The sequence below is a fragment of the Xyrauchen texanus genome, chromosome 44 (genome assembly GCF_025860055.1).
Source record: "Xyrauchen texanus isolate HMW12.3.18 chromosome 44, RBS_HiC_50CHRs, whole genome shotgun sequence".
Taxonomy (NCBI): Eukaryota; Metazoa; Chordata; class Actinopteri; order Cypriniformes; family Catostomidae; genus Xyrauchen; species Xyrauchen texanus.
The window spans coordinates 19,490,472-19,511,662 of record NC_068319.1 but is presented as its reverse complement, the minus strand read 5'-3'; the positions used below and the strand labels follow the sequence as shown (position 1 = coordinate 19,511,662).

Below are 21,191 nucleotides of genomic sequence, written 5' to 3'. Positions count from 1 at the left end.
AGAACAACCATAGCCGCAAAATCAACTCTTCAAGAATGGAATACAAATTATTTTCCGTTCCTTTGTGTTTCGTGGCTCTCCTTCTCTTTCCTCCGAGAACCGTCGGTGCAGATCTGAACTACAATATTCCAGAAGAAATGAAGCGCCAATATGTTATTGGGAGTGTAGCCAAGGATCTCAGGATTGATGTTAAACAATTGTCTGCTCGTAAGTCTCGGATTGAAACAGAAGACAGCAGCAAGCGGTATTGTGACATCAGTCTGAATACTGGTGATTTAATCGTGGCAGAGACAATGACCGAGAGGAGCTGTGTGGTTCTCGAATCTCCTGCGTTCTCAGTTATGAGCTCGTCCTGGGAAACCCTCTTGAAGTACACCGTGTATTTCTAAATATTCGGGATATAAATGACAACGCACCTGCTAACGGAACTGTACTATATTCTCCGTTACCCAGTGAAGTCAGAGGTGTTCCAGTATCCTCAAATTAATCTATATTTGGATTTAAGAGGGTGATCCATGCTGTAAGGTCATTTGACTATGAGCAGTTCAGAAACATCACAGTCCAAGTAGCACCCAGAGACAATGGTTTTCCTTCCCTCAGCAGCAACATGACTGTGGAAGTCTTCATAACAGATGAGAATGATATATCTCTACTGATATTATACCCTGTTCTAGACGGAAAGTCTCTAAGGACTGAAATTTTTTCTAAAACAAATCTGTCAGTCTCTCTAGTCTCCAAGGTGATTGCTGTGGATTGCTATACATTGGTCTCCATAGTGGAGAGATCAGAACACTATACGAGACATTTCTGAATCTGACAGCAGATGCCTGTCACGTTAATGGACAACCCTCTCTCTACCACTTTCGATGCATATTTACTCGTTTCTGACAGCCTTTATGAAATCCCTGAACTTAAAGATATGACTTATGAGGACAACAATTCGAAATTAGTTTCCGTGTTCACCTTCTTCCTCACATTCATCATACTCATCCTTGCCGTGAGGATTTGTAAAAGGCGAAAGCCCAGAATGTTGATATTCCGGCGGATATCTCGGGAATGGAGGAAGAACTTTCCGCAGTGCTTACAATTATGACGCGTATCTAACAACTGGCTCGCGCACCAGTGACTTGTGAGATCTTATAATGAAAATACATTTTCTGCTAGTTGCACTCTGAAATCAATTCAACGTGATTCTTTGGAGACACATATTGCCACTCTTGTCAACACAGAAGAAACAGACGCGGAATATAAGATGCTATATATTCCAGACTTCCTGGCTGTCTTAGTTAGCTCTTTTCTAGCAGAGCCGAAGCAAACAGTTTATCTAAATTTGTTATTTCATTTAAAACTGTTCAAAAAATAAAACATTGTTTCACCCTTATCTGAATTAAGGTTGAGTATTAAAATGATAGGAACTAAGCACCGCCGGTGTACCATTCTTGTTGTGCCTTTTATGTATTTAAGAAATAAAAAACATGCTCATACTCCTTTTACCAATAATACATTCTGTAAAATATAAAACATTAATAGCACGTAAAACTAAAAAGAGAATTTAATGACGGCGAGTCCAAGAAAGCATCACCTTATATGGTGAAACTTTATTTGGATTCATTAAAGGAGGTCAGAGTTGATCAGTTAATAGTCGAGAGACTTTGGGTGGATATAGCTCTTAATTTTCACAAAATATCTCGTAAAGATCGCTTAGACACGGAAGAAAAGGTTTTTGTGAGATTAACCCGTCAAAAAGTGAATTAATTGTGGTTTCTAAATTTGTATTTTCATTATTCTGGTCCTGGCTGTAAAGTTTTGTCAAAGGAGAAAACCCAACCCAAAAGAAACCAATTTCTCTCTACCTGGCATTATAATTTTGCATTAAAAAACTATGGTTTCAATATACAATTTATTGTGGAAAAAAAAATAAAGATCAGCCAATCAAACATTTTTGAAATACTGAAAATCTTAACTCAAGGACTCAAATCAAAACTATTGGAATAGTTTGGTCACATTATTATTCAGCCAGGTGTTTGACATATCAAACACACTAATCAATTTGACAAATTTCCTTTCATTACTTTAATTTCGTCACTTATTTTCCCTCATTTTATCTTTTGGCCTTTCTGAGCCTTGATATAGGCATATGGTCAAAAATGAAAGAAAGAAAAGAAAGAAAGAAAGAAAGAAAGAAAGAAAGAAAGAAAGAAAGAAAGAAAGAAAGAAAGAAAGAAAGAAATGTATGCCTGAATAATTTGATTAAATGTGTCTAGCATCAAACTGTTTTTCTTGCAGGTTTAATTGTTTCAGTGTTGTCTTTATTTAATATATCTTTATACGATGATGATATTCAATTTAAGAAGACGCTTTGAATTAAGAGTATCACAGAGCTGGTTGGCTGGTTTATTTTTTGCTGCATTATTGTGTTTTGGACAGTGAGATGACTACAGTGGAGATTCCAAAGAAATCCCAATCTCTGCGACTGATTTTGCATTTGCTGTATTTGTTTATTGTTATTTTTATTGTTATTATTATTATAATGACTATTATATCCTTCCCTTTTGTCTTCATTTAAAATGATAACTTTGTGTAAATCTACATTAAGTACTGATTGAGGTTTTAGTCTGAGATTGTGAGTCGATTTCTCCGGGCACTGTTCATTCCGATGGTGCTGAAATGGTCTTCGGTTTCCCCCTATTGCATTAAAATAGCTCGTGGCTCACGTAAATGTCTTGCTTTCATTGTCAGCGTTTAATTTGCCTTTTGATACTTGTTTATTTTGAAGATCATACATAGTTTAGTTTCCCCATGCAAAATCATTATTGTATTGTTATTATTAATTATTTCTAGGCCATAACTACCGAATCATGGCTACTGGTCTTGTATTTGCAACTTTTGAACTCTGAGTGCCGCTGTTGACTAATAGTTGCATCACAGTAGATCACAAAAAGTCACAACAATTCCCACCACAGTGCCCACCATTGCGCAGAAATCTGCCCTTATTGACGTGTTTCTAGGTTGGGCATATGCAGCGTTTTCATTTGAATAGAAATACCATAACACTCAGATATTTTGGATTCACGATTTTGAACTACGTTTGAAGACTCAAGATGCCTTTTGAATTCTCACCCAGCGGTTCACACACCCCATGGATGATTCCCACTACACCTTCAAAATGGCAGGTTGTGTTTTTCATTCTCTGCTTTTATGGAATGGACGTCGTCTATTGCAATACGCGATATTCCATTCCGGAGGAAATGCCAAAGGGATCATTTGTTTGCAACATCGCCAAGGACCTGGGAATAGAGATAAGTAGACTCGTATCTGGAAAAGCTCGAGTTGTAACAAAGGGCGGTCGACAGTATGTTGACTTGAGCAGGGACAAAGGCACTCTAGAAGTAAAAGAAAGAATAGATCGCGAAGAGCTCTGTAAACAAACAACGCCTTGCAGCTTCAGTTTTGATCTTATCGTTGAAAACCCCATCCAGCTGCATCGAGTCACGGTTGAGGTGCAAGATATAAACGACAATGCACCATTATTTCCAAAAGAATATGTTCATTTAAACATAGCTGAAAATGCAGTCTTAGGAGCTCGCTTTCCTTTGGACAGCGCTATTGATACAGATGTAGGCCTAAACGGTATACAGAGCTATAAACTACATCCATCCGATAGCTTTAAATTGGAGGTGCATAGTCAGACCGATGGCAACAAATACATTGAGATGGTTTTACAGCGAGAGTTGGATCGGGAGGAACGCAATGATATCAAATTGGTTCTCGTTGCAACTGATGGTGGATCACCTCAGAAATCGGGCACTGTAAAAATTAATGTTAATGTGCTGGATGCTAATGATAATGCCCCGGTGTGTAAACAGTCGGTTTTTAAAACTGAAGTCGGAGAAGATTCTCCTCCTGGCACTATCGTGGGCACTGTTAGCGCTGCTGATGCTGACGAAGGTATAAATGCCCACGTTTCATTTTCCTTCGCTCTTGCAAGCAAAGAAGCAAGGGAGCTTTTTGAGATAACCCCAGATACAGGAGAGATTAGACTTCTTGCTCATTTAGATTATGAATCTCAAAATAGTTATCAATTAAACATTAACGCGAGGGACAAAGGAGGGCTCTCGGATACTTGCAAAATGTTCATAGATGTTATTGATGAAAATGACAACTCTCCAACCATACAACTCATGTCCTTTTCAAACACCATTCCTGAAAATACCCCAGTAGGAACAACTGTAGCTGTCATTAACCTAGAGGACGCAGATTCTGGTAAAAATGGCGTTGTTCAGTGCTCAATAAATCAAAACATAGGCCTACCGTTTAAAATCGAGTCATCTCTCACGGATTATTACAGTTTAATAACCGAGGATATGCTTGATAGAGAAAGTCTGGCTGAATACAACATAACGATCTTAGTATCCGACCAAGGAAGTCCCGCACGCCACGCAAACAAAACTGTTACTGTTAAAATTTCCGACGTAAATGACAACCCGCCCGTATTCTATTCAGAGGAATATAAAACATTTGTTAGCGAAAATAATTCTCCTGGTCTGGCTATACTGACCGTTAAAGCAAATGACGCAGACTGGGGTCCCAATGCGCAATTGTCCTATTTCCTAAAGGATGATGAAGACATGCGTGGGGCACGGCCAAGTTCCTTTTTGTCTATAAATTCCGATACTGGTGCCATACACGCAGCTAAATCATTTGATTTTGAACAGCTTAAATCATTTTCCTTTAACGTGACAGCCCGGGATGGGGGTTCCCCACCTTTAAGCACAGAAGTCTTAATCACCATTATTATTCAAGATCAGAATGACAACGCTCCTCAGGTTCTGTATCCAGTACAGACGGGTGGTTCTGTGGTGGCTGAGATTGTGCCTCGTGCTGCAGATGTTGGATATCTCGTCACTAAAGTGGTGGCTGTTGATGTGGACTCTGGACAGAATGCCTGGCTCTCCTATAAACTACAGAAAACCACAGAAAAACCGCTGTTTGAAGTGGGTTTGCAGAATGGAGAAATAAGAACTGTGAGGCAAGTGACTGATAAAGATGCTGTAAAACAAAAACTGACTGTTATTGTAGAAGATAACGGACAGCCCTCCCGCTCAGCTGTAGTCACCATTAATGTGGCTGTGGCTGACAGTTTTCCTGAAGTACTGTCAGAGTTCACCGACTTTGCGCATGACAAAGAATATAACGACAACCTGACTTTTTATTTAGTTCTTGCACTGGCTGCTGTTTCTTTTCTTTTCATTACTTGTGTGGTTGTTATAATATCAGTTAAGATCTACAGATGGAGACAATCTCGCTTCTTATATCAGTCCAATCTTCCGGTTATTCCATACTATGCGCCGCATTGCACAGATACAGGAGCTACTGGAACTCTTCCACATGGCTATAATTATGAAGTGTGCATGACGACTGACTCGAGGAAGAGTGACTGTAAGTTTTCTACACTCGGTGGTCACAATGTTTTAGTGGTGGACCCAAGTTTCACTGAGACTATGCAGCGCGCAATGAAGGAAAATCATGTTTTGGAAGAGGAATATTCGACAGTATCGGTAAGAGCTGTGTTTATAGTTGACACATATACATTTCTACCTGTGTGATATTCTTTGAAAATGATTTGATACATTCCTTTTAAACAAAAGTATCAGTATGTTATTAATGTTCGGACTTAATACATTAATAATGTGCAGTCTGACTGATTTCAGCACCACTTGCTGGACAGCGCCATAAGTTAACAATGCCCGGTTGTTAAGACTTTAAACATCGGTGTTTTATATCTTTCCGAAGATTTTAACTTTTTAGAAGATCCTGAGATAACTGAATTCAGCATAAACAAGAATACCACTTATAATTATAATATAATATAATCATATCATAGTTATATGCTTACAGTAGAAGAGCATTTTTTATAAGATCTAAAATAATCAAACGGTTCAATTAATTCAAATATTTAAGCTATGTTTAATGTGATTTCGAAGTATTGAGATTCGACACAAAGTGTTGTGGCACATTTCTTGACCTTTACATCATTCTTTGGCCTAAATTTGAGTTGTCTATTTTTAAATAGAAACACTATATATATATATATATATATATATATATATATATATATATATATATATATATATATATATATATATATATATATATATATATAATGGATTATATCTATTTTTAATTTTATAATTACTATTTTATAGCTGTCAAGTGAACTTAGGACTATTTGATGAGGTTCTGTTTGAATGATATGTCCTACATTAGTTTACATTTTTTTAGGTCATAGAAATGTATTTTGGAATCGAGTGATTCCGTGTTTCTAAATGTTGTTCATCGTTCTCAACTCTAAGGGCCGCTGTTGGTTTGTAGAAACGTGTGTGAACTCTTATTCATGATTTGTCACCGCCTATGGTTGGTGGAGCCCAAAGAGTGCCGATGAAGAATCAATGACAAGCAGCAGAACTGGATTTTTGTGTGGATATTTTAATTGTGAAAGGCTATCCCTTCTGTAATATAAACACTTTCTTAAAATGATTTTGTTTGCATTATGTTCGAGTCTTCTACCTTACCAATCGCAAAGGCAGCAAATGGATCGTGTTTTGATATGGAGAGGGATATTCATCATGGCTGTTTTTGCTATCTCAAACATTAGCGCACAGATTCGTTTCTCAGTACCAGAGGAAATGAAGAAAGGATCGCATATCGGAAATATTGCTCATGATCTTGGTCTGGATGTGCAAAGACTGCGCTCGGGTCGGGCTCGTATCGTGTCTGGCGACAGCGCTGAGTATGTCGAGCTAAAAACAGACAAAGGAATTTTGGTCGTAAAGGAGAGAATTGACCGAGAGCAGCTTTGCACTGAAACCACTCCGTGCAGCTTCACATTTGAAATACTACTTGATAATCCAATTGAACTCCATCATGTTACTGTAGAAATATTGGATGTAAATGATAACTCGCCAGTCTTCCCTGAGGATAAAATTAATCTCGAAATAAGTGAATCGGCCGCACCTGGAGCTCGTTTCATACTGAGTAGCGCAAATGATCCGGATGTGGGCGTGAATGGTATCCAAAATTATATCATATCAGCAAATGATCATTTCATTTTAAAACTGCATTCAGGACCGGGTGGGGTCAGAAATGCTGAAATGGTGCGGCCAAAATATCAGTAAATGCTGACAGTGGAGTGGTACACGCACTGCGCGGTTTTGACTTTGAGCAAATGAAAAGTTTTCGGCTTTGGGTGAAAGCACAAGATGGAGGCTCTCCACCCCTCAGTACAAACATGACTTTGGATATTGTAATCCAAGATCAGAATGACAACGCTCCTCAGGTTCTGTATCCAGTACAGACGGGTGGTTCTGTGGTGGCTGAGATTGTGCCTCGTGCTGCAGATGTTGGATATCTCGTCACTAAAGTGGTGGCTGTTGATGTGGACTCTGGACAGAATGCCTGGCTCTCCTATAAACTACAGAAAACCACAGAAAAACCGCTGTTTGAAGTGGGTTTGCAGAATGGAGAAATAAGAACTGTGAGGCAAGTGACTGATAAAGATGCTGTAAAACAAAAACTGACTGTTATTGTAGAAGATAACGGACAGCCCTCCCGCTCAGCTGTAGTCACCATTAATGTGGCTGTGGCTGACAGTTTTCCTGAAGTACTGTCAGAGTTCACCGACTTTGCGCATGACAAAGAATATAACGACAACCTGACTTTTTATTTAGTTCTTGCACTGGCTGCTGTTTCTTTTCTTTTCATTACTTGTGTGGTTGTTATAATATCAGTTAAGATCTACAGATGGAGACAATCTCGCTTCTTATATCAGTCCAATCTTCCGGTTATTCCATACTATGCGCCGCATTGCACAGATACAGGAGCTACTGGAACTCTTCCACATGGCTATAATTATGAAGTGTGCATGACGACTGACTCGAGGAAGAGTGACTGTAAGTTTTCTACACTCGGTGGTCACAATGTTTTAGTGGTGGACCCAAGTTTCACTGAGACTATGCAGCGCGCAATGAAGGAAAATCATGTTTTGGAAGAGGAATATTCGACAGTATCGGTAAGAGCTGTGTTTATAGTTGACACATATACATTTCTACCTGTGTGATATTCTTTGAAAATGATTTGATACATTCCTTTTAAACAAAAGTATCAGTATGTTATTAATGTTCGGACTTAATACATTAATAATGTGCAGTCTGACTGATTTCAGCACCACTTGCTGGACAGCGCCATAAGTTAACAATGCCCGGTTGTTAAGACTTTAAACATCGGTGTTTTATATCTTTCCGAAGATTTTAACTTTTTAGAAGATCCTGAGATAACTGAATTCAGCATAAACAAGAATACCACTTATAATTATAATATAATATAATCATATCATAGTTATATGCTTACAGTAGAAGAGCATTTTTTATAAGATCTAAAATAATCAAACGGTTCAATTAATTCAAATATTTAAGCTATGTTTAATGTGATTTCGAAGTATTGAGATTTGACACAAAGTGTTGTGGCACATTTCTTGACCTTTACATCATTCTTTGGCCTAAATTTGAGTTGTCTATTTTTAAATAGAAACACTATATATATATATATATATATATATATATATATATATATATATATATATATATATATATATATATATATATACTCTATATAATGGATTATATCTATTTTTAATTTTATAATTACTATTTTATAGCTGTCAAGTGAACTTAGGACTATTTGATGAGGTTCTGTTTGAATGATATGTCCTACATTAGTTTACATTTTTTAGGTCATAGAAATGTATTTTGGAATCGAGTGATTCCGTGTTTCTAAATGTTGTTCATCGTTCTCAACTCTAAGGGCCGCTGTTGGTTTGTAGAAATGTGTGTGAACTCTTATTCATGATTTGTCACCGCCTATGGTTGGTGGAGCCCAAAGAGTGCCGATGAAGAATCAATGACAAGCAGCAGAACTGGATTTTTGTGTGGATATTTTAATTGTGAAAGGCTATCCCTTCTGTAATATAAACACTTTCTTAAAATGATTTTGTTTGCATTATGTTCGAGTCTTCTACCTTACCAATCGCAAAGGCAGCAAATGGATCGTGTTTTGATATGGAGAGGGATATTCATCATGGCTGTTTTTGCTATCTCAAACATTAGCGCACAGATTCGTTTCTCAGTACCAGAGGAAATGAAGAAAGGATCGCATATCGGAAATATTGCTCATGATCTTGGTCTGGATGTGCAAAGACTGCGCTCGGGTCGGGCTCGTATCGTGTCTGGCGACAGCGCTGAGTATGTCGAGCTAAAAACAGACAAAGGAATTTTGGTCGTAAAGGAGAGAATTGACCGAGAGCAGCTTTGCACTGAAACCACTCCGTGCAGCTTCACATTTGAAATACTACTTGATAATCCAATTGAACTCCATCATGTTACTGTAGAAATATTGGATGTAAATGATAACTCGCCAGTCTTCCCTGAGGATAAAATTAATCTCGAAATAAGTGAATCGGCCGCACCTGGAGCTCGTTTCATACTGAGTAGCGCAAATGATCCGGATGTGGGCGTGAATGGTATCCAAAATTATATCATATCAGCAAATGATCATTTCATTTTAAAACTGCATTCAGGACCGGGTGGGGTCAGAAATGCTGAAATGGTGCTCCAGAAACCTCTAGACAGAGAGCGACATCCACGACTTTCTCTCATTGTCACAGCAATCGATGGAGGAAATCCGCAAAGATCCGGTAACGTAAAAATAGAGATCACTGTACTGGATGTAAATGACAATGCACCTGTATTCAACCAATCAGTTTACAGAGCTATAATTGCAGAAAACTCACCTAAAGGTACTTACATAATCACTGTCAATGCTAGTGATGCAGATAGTGGGGTAAATAGTTTAGTTTCTTACAGCTTTACAAACAAAAAAGTAATTGGGGAGATTTTCGAGTTGTATGAAAGCACTGGTGTTATAACTTTAACTGGGGTGCTTGACTACGAAAAAGCAAAAAAGTACGAAATTGGCATCGAGGCCAAAGACCAGGGTGGTTTGGGAGACTCTGCCAAAGTCATTGTTGATTTAATTGATGTTAATGATAATGCACCAGTTATCAGTGTTATGTCATTTTCCAGCCCAGTAAGTGAGGATGCACCTCTTGGCACCACTATTGCTATATTAAGTGTTAAAGATCTAGATGCAGGAAACAATGGCCACGTTGATTGTACAGTTGATCGAAATACACCATTCAACCTCCAGTCTTCATTACGAAATTATTACAGTTTAATAACTGAAGCTGCTCTAGATCGTGAACGTGTTTCAGAGTATAATATCACTATAACAGCTACAGATTCAGGATCTCCTGCGCTGTCTAGTAAGAAAACATTTCATCTTAAAATATCAGATGTCAATGACAATCCTCCTAGGTTCAAAAAGAGTGTTTACTCTACACACGTTCCTGAAAATAATCAACCTGGGTTGTCCATATTTACTCTGAGTGCTCAAGATGATGACTGGAACCAGAACGCTCGAATTTCTTATCTTCTAGATGAGACTACAGTAGGTGGACTCCATGTTTCCTCTTTTATATCAGTAAATGCTGACAGTGGAGTGGTACACGCACTGCGCGGTTTTGACTATGAGCAAATGAAAAGTTTTCGGCTTTGGGTGAAAGCACAAGATGGAGGCTCTCCACCCCTCAGTACAAACATGACTTTGGATATTGTAATCCAAGATCAGAATGACAACGCTCCTCAGGTTCTGTATCCAGTACAGACGGGTGGTTCTGTGGTGGCTGAGATTGTGCCTCGTGCTGCAGATGTTGGATATCTCGTCACTAAAGTGGTGGCTGTTGATGTGGACTCTGGACAGAATGCCTGGCTCTCCTATAAACTACAGAAAACCACAGAAAAACCGCTGTTTGAAGTGGGTTTGCAGAATGGAGAAATAAGAACTGTGAGGCAAGTGACTGATAAAGATGCTGTAAAACAAAAACTGACTGTTATTGTAGAAGATAACGGACAGCCCTCCCGCTCAGCTGTAGTCACCATTAATGTGGCTGTGGCTGACAGTTTTCCTGAAGTACTGTCAGAGTTCACCGACTTTGCGCATGACAAAGAATATAACGACAACCTGACTTTTTATTTAGTTCTTGCACTGGCTGCTGTTTCTTTTCTTTTCATTACTTGTGTGGTTGTTATAATATCAGTTAAGATCTACAGATGGAGACAATCTCGCTTCTTATATCAGTCCAATCTTCCGGTTATTCCATACTATGCACCGCATTGCACAGATACAGGAGCTACTGGAACTCTTCCACATGGCTATAATTATGAAGTGTGCATGACGACTGACTCGAGGAAGAGTGACTGTAAGTTTTCTACACTCGGTGGTCACAATGTTTTAGTTGTGGACCCAAGTTTCACTGAGACTATGCAGCGCGCAATGAAGGAAAACCATGTTTTGGAAGAGGATTATTCGACAGTATCGGTAAGAGCTGTGTTTTATACTTGAAACTCCAAAATGTGCATGCAGATTGTCTTGATTTAATGTGAAAAATGTTACACGAGTGTTGCAAATATTCACACGACCAGAGCCATTTAAAGGTGAAACTCGAAAAATTAGAATATCGTGCAAAAGTTCATTAATTTCAGTAATTCAACTTAAAAGGTGAAACTAATATATTATATAGACTCATTACAAGCAAAGTAATATATTTCAAGCCTTTATTTGATATAATTTTGATGATTATGGCTTACAGCTTATGAAAACCCCAAATTCAGAATCTCAGAAAATTAGAATATTACATGAAATCAATAAAAAAAAAGGATTTTAAATACAGAAATGTCGGCCCTCTGAAAAATATAATCATGCATATGTACTCAGTACTTGGTTTGGGCCCCTTTTGCCTCAATGCGGCGTGGCATGGATGCTATCAGCCTGTGGCACTGTTGAGGTGTTATGGAAGACCAAGATGCTTCAATAGCGGCCTTCAGCTCTTCTGCATTGTTTGGTCTCATGTCTCTCATCTTTCTCTTGACAATGCCCCATAGATTCTCTATGGGGTTCAGGTCAGGCGAGTTTGCTGGCCAATCAAGCACAGTAATACCATGGTCATTGAACCAGGTTTTGGTACTTTTGGCAGTGTGGGCAGGTGCCAAGTCCTGCTGGAAAATGAAGTCAGCATCTCCATAAAGCTTGTCTGCTGAAGGAAGCATGAAGTGCTCTAAAATGTCCCGGTAGACGGCTGCGTTGACTCTGGACTTAATAAAGCACAGTGGACCAACACCAGCCGATGACATGGCTCCCCAAACCAACACAGACTGTGGAAACTTCACACTGGACTTCAAGCATCTTGGATTGTGTGCCTCTCCATTCTTCCTCCAGACTCTGGGACCTTGGTTTCCAAATGAGATGCAAAATTTGCTCTCATCAGAAAAGAGGACTTTGGACCACTGAGCAACAGACCAGTTCTTTTTTTCTTTAGCCCAGGTAAGACGTTTGACATTTGAAGCCCATGTCCAGGACCCGTCTGTGTGTGGTGGCTCTTGATGCAGTAACTCCAGCCTCAGTCCACTCCTTGTGAAGCTCCCCACACATTTGAATGGCCTTTTCATGACAATCCTCTCCAGGCTACGGTCATCCCTGCTGCTTGTGCACCTTTTTCTTCCACACTTTTCCCTTCCACTTAACTTTCTATTAATGTGCTTTGATACAGCACTTTGAAAACATCCAACTTCTTTTGCAATTACCTTTTGAGGCTTTCCCTCCTTGTGGAGGGTGTCAATGATGGTTTTCTGCACAACTATCAGGTCAGCAGTCTTCCCCATGATTGTGAATTCAACTGAACCAGACTGAGAGACCATTTAAAGGCTCAGGAACCCTTTGCAGGTGTTTAGCTGATTAGAGTATGACACTTTGAGCCTACAATACTGAACCATTTCACAATATTCTAATTTTCTGAGATTCTGAATTTGGGGTTTTCATAAGCTGTAAGTCATAATCATCAAAATTATATCAAATAAAGGCTTGAAATATCTTACTTTACTTGTAATGAGTCTATATAATGTATCAGTTTCACCTTTTAAGTTGAATTACTGAAATTAATGAACTTTTGCACGATATTCTAATTTTTCGAGTTTCACCTGTAATTCCACTCTGCTCTTCTAAAGATTAAGTTTTTGTCAAATAAACAGAAAAGTAATTAACTCCTGTCATGATTCACTTACAACTACCATATAGTTGGCATATAAGGTTTAAATGGTCTTTTATTGATTTACTAATAACATTGCTCAGCAAAACATGCTCACAGGACAAGTAAACATTTAAGTGGTCACAATTGTGACCGGTGGAAAAATACAGAATACTATCGCCGTTTTTGTATAGGCGACTGATTGACTTACATTATAAAATGGAAGATTTTAAAGTATTATTAAAGTAAATAAAACAAAGAAAGTAAATATAAACATGCAGTTATTCGTGGTTTATAATTTCATTTTCCCAAACAATTGTTTGTATATATATATATATATATATATATATATATATATATATATATATATATATATATATATATATATATATAAGTTACTTTATTGTTTGAGTCCTATTGAACAACCGAGCAAAATGACATACTCTCATACATACTCTTTATTTTCCCACTTTTTCAATTGTGACCACGAATAAATCTCATACTCACAGTAACTATATTATTATTAATATTATTATTATTTTTGTTTAGAAAAGGCATATAGATTTTTTCATTGCGCTTTCCATGGAGTAAAATACATGTGCCACTTAGCTGGGAACATTTTTGGATTAAACAAGTTAATGCATTTATATTGTGTAGTTAGGCTGCTTTCAGCACTGGACAGCGCCACAATGTAACAATTCCACGTTATTTAACAAGACAGTGAATCGTCCGATTATTTTTAGACTTCAGCTAAAACAAAAACATTTCAATCAGAATAACTTCACTTTTAATTACATCACTCTCACTTTTCTTGATTTCTTTTTTTTTTCAAACATGTTGAAAAACATGTCTGCGAAGAAATACTTTCTTTTTTGCTTGTAGTGCTTGGTTTTGGCTCAGAGGGCCGCTGTTTGTCAACGTATATCACATAGACAGCGTGTTTTTAAACCCAGCCCCATCACACCATATCATCAGCTATAGGGGGGAAAAGAAAAAGCTTTTGCATTCACCGCTCGTTTTGCCGAAATTCTTGAAACAAATGCGCCATTTTTATTTTCTCCGATTGAAACGATTGGCATCATCACATTTTTTCCCCTATGTTTTTTAAGAGCTATTGAGAAAATGCCTGGTGTTTTAATATGGTACTCGGTGCTGTTTCTCACCGTCCGGTTTCACTCAGTGCAAGGACAGGTCAGTTACTCCATTCCAGAAGAAATGGCTAAAGGCTCCATAGTAGGAAATATTGCTCAGGATTTGGGGTTGGATTTACAACGACTTAAGTCAGGAAAAGCACGCATGCATACCGGGGACAGTACTGAATACATTGGTCTGAATAAAGACACTGGCGTTATGCTCATCAAAGAGAAAATGGATCGCGAATCTCTTTGTGCAAAAACGACCCCGTGTGCTTTGCATCTTCAGCTGATTTTGGAAAACCCTATGGAATTGTTCACCATTACTGCTGAAATTACGGACATAAACGATAATCCTCCTACTTTCCAGAAAAAGCGAATTCAGTTTGAGATCAGCGAGTCGGCTGTAACGGGTGCGAGATTCATGCTGGAGAAAGCCGTTGATGCGGACGTGGGAGTGAATGGTCTTCAAACCTATTCTCTTAAACCAACTGATAATTTTGTTCTTGAACTTCACAATCAAGCTGGCGGTGATAAAAACGTCGAGATGGTTTTGCAAAGTCCACTTGACAGAGAAAAGAAAAGTGTAATTACTTTGTTGTTAACAGCGATTGACGGCGGTGATCCGCAATTATCTGGCACTGTTCAAATACATGTCACTGTATTAGACGCTAATGATAATGCCCCTGTATTTACACAAAAAGTCTATAAAGCCGTGTTAATTGAAAATGCTGTGAAAGGGTCTAAATTGACCACAGTCACTGCCACTGATGCAGACGAGGGATCTTACGGTCAGGTGACGTACTGCATTGCAAACACAGAAGATACTGTGAGAAACATGCTTATTATTGATCAGCATAGTGGGGAAGTAACCTTAAACGGTGTGGTTGACTTTGAAAAAGCAAGTCACTACCAGCTTGATATTCAAGCTAAAGATCAAGGGGGTCTTTCTGATTCATGTAAACTAATAATTGATGTGCTGGACATCAATGATAACAAACCAGTGATAAGCTTACTCTCCATGTCAAATTCTGTGTCTGAGGACTCCACGCTTGGCACAGTTGTTGCTATGATGAAGGTAGATGATGCTGACTCTGGTGTGAATGGCCAGGTTCATTGCTCCATAAATGACAACATGCCATTTGCTCTTTCATCTTCATCCAGCAATTTCATCAGCCTACGTATCGAGCAGCAACTGGACAGGGAGAGAGATGCTGAATACAACATCAGTATCACATGCACTGATCAGGGAGTACCTGCCCTCTCCAGAAGCACCTCTCTCTCTTTACAGATATCAGATGTGAATGACAATGCACCTATGTTTGAGAAAAGTAACTATGAGGCCTGTGTTGTCGAGAATAACACACCTGGTCTTTCAATGTTTAAAGTTCAAGCCAGTGACGCTGATTGGAATCAGAATGCTCGTGTTTCATATATTCTGGAAGACAGCACTGTTAATGGGGTCTCTGTCTCATCATATGTTTCAGTCCACCCTGAAAGTGGAGATATTACAGCCATGCGCTCTTTTGACTTCGAACAACTTAAAGATTTCCACTTCAAAGTAAAAGCGCAAGATGGAGGCTCTCCTCCACTTAATAATAATGTGACGATGAAAATTATTATTCAAGATCAGAATGACAACGCTCCTCAGGTTCTGTATCCAGTACAGACGGGTGGTTCTGTGGTGGCTGAGATTGTGCCTCGTGCTGCAGATGTTGGATATCTCGTCACTAAAGTGGTGGCTGTTGATGTGGACTCTGGACAGAATGCCTGGCTCTCCTATAAACTACAGAAAACCACAGAAAAAGCATTGTTTGAAGTTGGTTTACAGAATGGAGAAATAAGAACTGTGAGACAAGTGACTGATAAAGATGCTGTGAAACAAAAACTGACTGTTGTTGTGGAAGACAACGGACAGCCCTCCCGCTCAGCTGTAGTCACCATTAATGTGGCTGTGGCTGACAGTTTTCCTGAAATGCTTGCAGAATTCACAAACTTTTCACGTGACAAAGAAACTAACAACAACCTGACTTTTTTTTTAGTCTTGGCTCTTGCAGTAGTATCACTACTCTTCATAGTTTCAATTATTGCAATCATTTCTGTGAAAATCTACAGGTGGAGGCAGAAAAAGTTATTTTATAAATCTGGGGCAAATCTACCTGCAATTCCATATTACCCACCAGTTTATGCGGACGGCACATTACAGCATGTGTATAATTATGAAATGTGCGGGACTACCAACTCAAGGATGAGTGACATGAAGTTTGTCAGGCCCTATAGTCAGAACACACTGGTGAGCCAGAGTCGCTTGGAGACAGTTCAGAGAGAAAAGGAGAGGGAGAACAATGACCTAAATTTGGAGGTGAGACCTTAAAATGTCCCTTGTTGAATGTTTTAAATTAATCAATAATTACATTTTGAGGTTCTCAGACTTGTTAAGCAATCACCACTCTTTCTGATTACTTATTATAAGGCATTAAAGTTAGTTTTAGTTTCACAAATTGCTTTTGTACTCTGCTTCAAAAATGAACATGAATGCACTTTTGCATTTAACAACTTATTTGTTTTAATGTTAATTCACAAATATTACTGGTCTGATTTTTTTTTTACCACACATGAATTACATTTGTAATGCCAAAATTGCTTGAGGAAGAACATTTTATGTGCCTTTTTTATTTAATCCAGAAACAGACAAATAGTGAGTAAAAACTATCATATCACTTCTCATATTTTGATCCACTAAGTAAGTTTCCTGTAATGCATTTAAGCAACATTATGTCAAAATGGTACATCTTATCCTACTCAAGAGGCATGTGACAATAAATAAGCAAAAATTAAGACATTAGTAATTCAAAGTAAAATTCAAAAGTAATCCAAAATCATATTATAATGCCTTAAAAATGTAATCCAAGAGATATCATTAGTGACTAAAGTTTTAGCCATGTATCTATCTATATATGTATATACATATATAGGTATACACGTGTGTGTGTGTGTGTGTGTGTGTGTGTGTGTGTGTGTGTGTGTGTGTGTGTGTGTGTGTGTGTGTGTGTGTGTGTGTGAGTGTGAGAGCCAGAGTGAGAGTGAGAGTGTGAGTGAGTGTGAGTGAGTGTGTGATTATGGTTCACATATTTGAGCATGATATGTATGCACATATTTAAATTCCACAAGTATTTGGGAACTATGTTACAGATAAGAAAACAGTGTTTTGTGTATTATTTTTTTAAATATATGTTGCAATGCTTGATACTGTATTTTGAATTAATATTCTGCAGTCCTGTATTTGGACTCTAAGTGCTGCTGTTTAACCTATGCAGTCATGCACACTCCAGTATTTTATCCCTCCCTTTGACAAAACCCAAAGCAAAGTTCATTTCAGACAAAATCGACGTCTAACATTTGATGCTGCACTAACATACCGCCAAATCACTTTTCAGTTTCATCTGCAAGGTTTTGTTTTTTAACCAACAGTAAGAGGCGTTTTATTTGAAACATCCTATAAAATCGACATTTCTTGCTTTAAATGCTTCTGCTCAGTCTTTGTTGATCAAAAATGGAGTCGGGAAGAAATTACTTTTTACATTGGTGGCTGTTCTGTACAGTATGTGCGTTAGCTTTATTAACCGCTGATGTGAAAGGACAAATTCGCTATTCTATACCTGAGGAAATGCCAGTGGGTTCGGTTGTTGGAAATATTGCCTCGGACCTCGGGCTTGAGCCGAAGAGACTGATTTCAGGAAAAGCGCGTGTGTTCACCGCGGACAGCAGTGAGCACATTGGACTGGACAAGGAGAACGGACATCTGGTTATTACGAATAAAATAGACAGAGAAGAACTATGTGGAGAGATATCCGCCTGTAGTGTCAGTTTTGATGTTATTTTGGAAAACCCGATGGAGCTTTATCGTGTTACAGCTGACATACAAGACATCAATGACAACAGCCCCGTCTTTCCGAAATCTAAAATCAACCAGGAAATCAGCGAATTAGCGGTTCTTGGTGCGCGTTTTCCGTTAGAGAGCGCAATAGACCCTGACGTGGGAGTGAACACGCTTCAGAAATACACACTTCATCCTACCGATCATTTTAAACTCAATGTTCAGAATGGTGCTGGTGGACACAAAAACGTCGAGATGGTTCTTCATTCACCGTTGGACAGAGAAAAGGAACAACATCATAGTTTGATTCTGACGGCATTCGATGGTGGAAAACCACAAAGATCTGCAACTGTGCAGATGAATATAGTTGTTCTTGATGTCAATGACAATGCGCCCATATTTAGCCAGTCATCGTACAAAACATCAGTGGTTGAAAATTCTGCCAAAGGCACAATCGTGACAACAGTAAGTGCGACCGATGCAGACGTGTCAAGTAACGGTATACAGTACTATTTTGAGCACGTGACCTCTATTGTAATAGCTTTGTTCTCCATCGATGCAGACTCTGGTGAGGTTAGAGTCATAGGTGACATAGATTATGAAAAACACAAACAGTTTTCTATCAAAGTTAAAGCTAAAGATCACGGTGGATTGACTGACTCGAGTGAGATAATTATTGACGTCATTGACGTAAACGATAACAAACCAAAAATTACAATAATGTCTTTTTCCAGTGCAGTATCTGAGGATGCAGCACCTGGAACCGTTATAGCAATGATAAACGTTCAAGATCTGGACTCAGGTTACAACAGTAAGATTGCATGTACTATTGATATAAATTCTCCATTTAAAATTGTTTCATCGTTAATCAATTATTACAACCTAGTGACAGACTCAGGATTAGACAGGGAGCAAACAGCAGAATATAATATTACTATAACTGCTGTAGATGGAGGTAGCCCTCCTCTATCCAGTAAAGAGATTTTGAACCTTGAGATATCTGATGTGAATGATCACACACCTCAGTTTGAGAAGGAATCATATCAGGCCTTTATAGTTGAGAATATCCCACCATCTACGACTATTCTATCTGTCAAAGCAGATGACATGGACTGGGGGCAAAATGCCAAGGTTTCATATTTCCTTATTGATGGAGATTTGAATGGGGCACCTCTAGCATCTTACATTTCCATAAATTCAGAGACTGGTGTGATCTATACAGAAAAATCTTTTGATTATGAACAGCTGAAATCATTCAAAATGCAAGTTAAAGTTCAAGATGGGGGCTCACCCCCTTTGTGCTCCAATGTGACTCTGGACATCTTCATCCAAGATCAGAATGACAACGCTCCTCAGGTTCTGTATCCAGTACAGACGGGTGGTTCTGTGGTGGCTGAGATTGTGCCTCGTGCTGCAGATGTTGGATATCTCGTCACTAAAGTGGTGGCTGTTGATGTGGACTCTGGACAGAATGCCTGGCTCTCCTATAAACTACAGAAAAACACAGAAAAAGCATTATTTGAAGTGGGTTTGCAGAATGGAGAAATAAGAACTGTGAGACAATTGACTGATAAAGATGCTGTGAAACAAAAACTGACTGTTATTGTAGAAGACAACGGACAGCCCTCCCGCTCAGCTGTAGTCACCATTAATGTGGCCGTTGCCGACAGCTTCCCTGAAGTACTGTCAGAGTTCACCGACTTAATCCATGACAAAGTATATAATGACAACCTGACTTTTTTTTTAGTCTTGGCTCTTGCAGTAGTATCACTGCTCTTCATAGTTTCAGTTATTGCCATTATTTCAGTGAAAATCTATAGATGGAGGCAGAAGAAGTTATTTTATAAATCTGGGGCAAATCTACCTGCAATTCCATATTACCCACCAGTTTATGCGGACGGCACATTACAGCATGTGTATAATTATGAAATGTGCGGGACTACCAACTCAAGGATGAGTGACATGAAGTTTGTCAGGCCCTATAGTCAGAACACACTGGTGAGCCAGAGTCACTTGGAGACAGTTCAGAGAGAAAAGAAGGAACAGGAGAATAATGATCTGACTTTAGAGGTGAGACTTTCTCTTATAAGTGCTTGTTGTAGCAGCAAAAGTTTCCTTGAAGCATGTTTTCTTTGAGTTTCTTTCTTTCTTTGTAGAGAAACCTTACATTCTTTAATAACAATAATATTAATAAAAAATAACATATATTTTAGTAGATATAGATGTGCTTTTATTACACCACAGGGCTTTTGTACAATTAACCAGGTTCCACCCCCTACACTTTTACCCAGTTTTGTATAAAAAATAAAGAATCTAAGTCTTCTAAAGGAGTTTGTCACTTTTGTGCTATTTACTCTCATTTATTAAGCTACTGAATCAAATGTGGCTCTTATTGACACAATAAGAACCAATGGGATTTTTTTATGTACCCACCATATTTGATTTCAGGATGAGTAAATAATGACCGAATTGTTATTTTTTTTAATTATGGCTATGTAATACAAAAAAGTAAAAGGTTTGATATTTTGTGAATAAAAAACAAAACTATTTGCTTTGGTAAACTGCTATGGTACAGATGATTGCATAAGTCTGCATCTCCCTTTATGCATTTCAATTTAATTACAATATTGAATAATATTTTAATAAATTAAAAGTAAAAAAGTTTTATTAAAATGTAAAAGAAATTACACAGGAATTACGTTTGGCAATTAAAATACATACATCTTAAAAATAGGCAAATATACATTTTAATCTGCAAGAGGCATCATCCCAAAATACTTTTTATTTTTTTATTTAGTACTGCCCCGGTGAAGTTTTTTGTCATAAAAGACATTTCAATATTTTACACAAGACAAAATAATAACTACATTTACACAGAAGATACAGTTATAAAATGTACATCCCCGTGGTTCTTAATGTGGTGTGTTGCTTTCATGATGATCAATGACTGTTTGGGTCTTTTGTGATGAGTTGTTGTTTTGTCCTGAGC

General features: G+C 38.2%; 1 protein-coding gene across 7 annotated transcripts in view; it reads left to right on the top strand.

The window, feature by feature from the left end:
* Nucleotides 1-3,004: 3,004 nt before the first annotated feature.
* LOC127636503 (protocadherin gamma-C5-like) overlaps nt 3,005-21,191 on the top strand; it is a 77,964-nt gene continuing 59,777 nt past the window's right edge. For 2 of the 7 annotated variants that reach the window (XM_052117009.1, XM_052116998.1), the window contains exon 1: nt 3,005-5,558. In XM_052117009.1, coding sequence (XP_051972969.1) covers nt 3,102-5,558 — 2,457 coding nt within the window. In that variant the 5' untranslated portion in view covers nt 3,005-3,101. Of the gene's footprint in view, nt 5,559-8,970; nt 11,491-14,224; nt 16,688-17,873; nt 20,273-21,191 lie in introns of those variants that run through there. The other 5 variants (XM_052117018.1, XM_052117017.1, XM_052116999.1 and 2 more) reach the window with 4 other exon arrangements.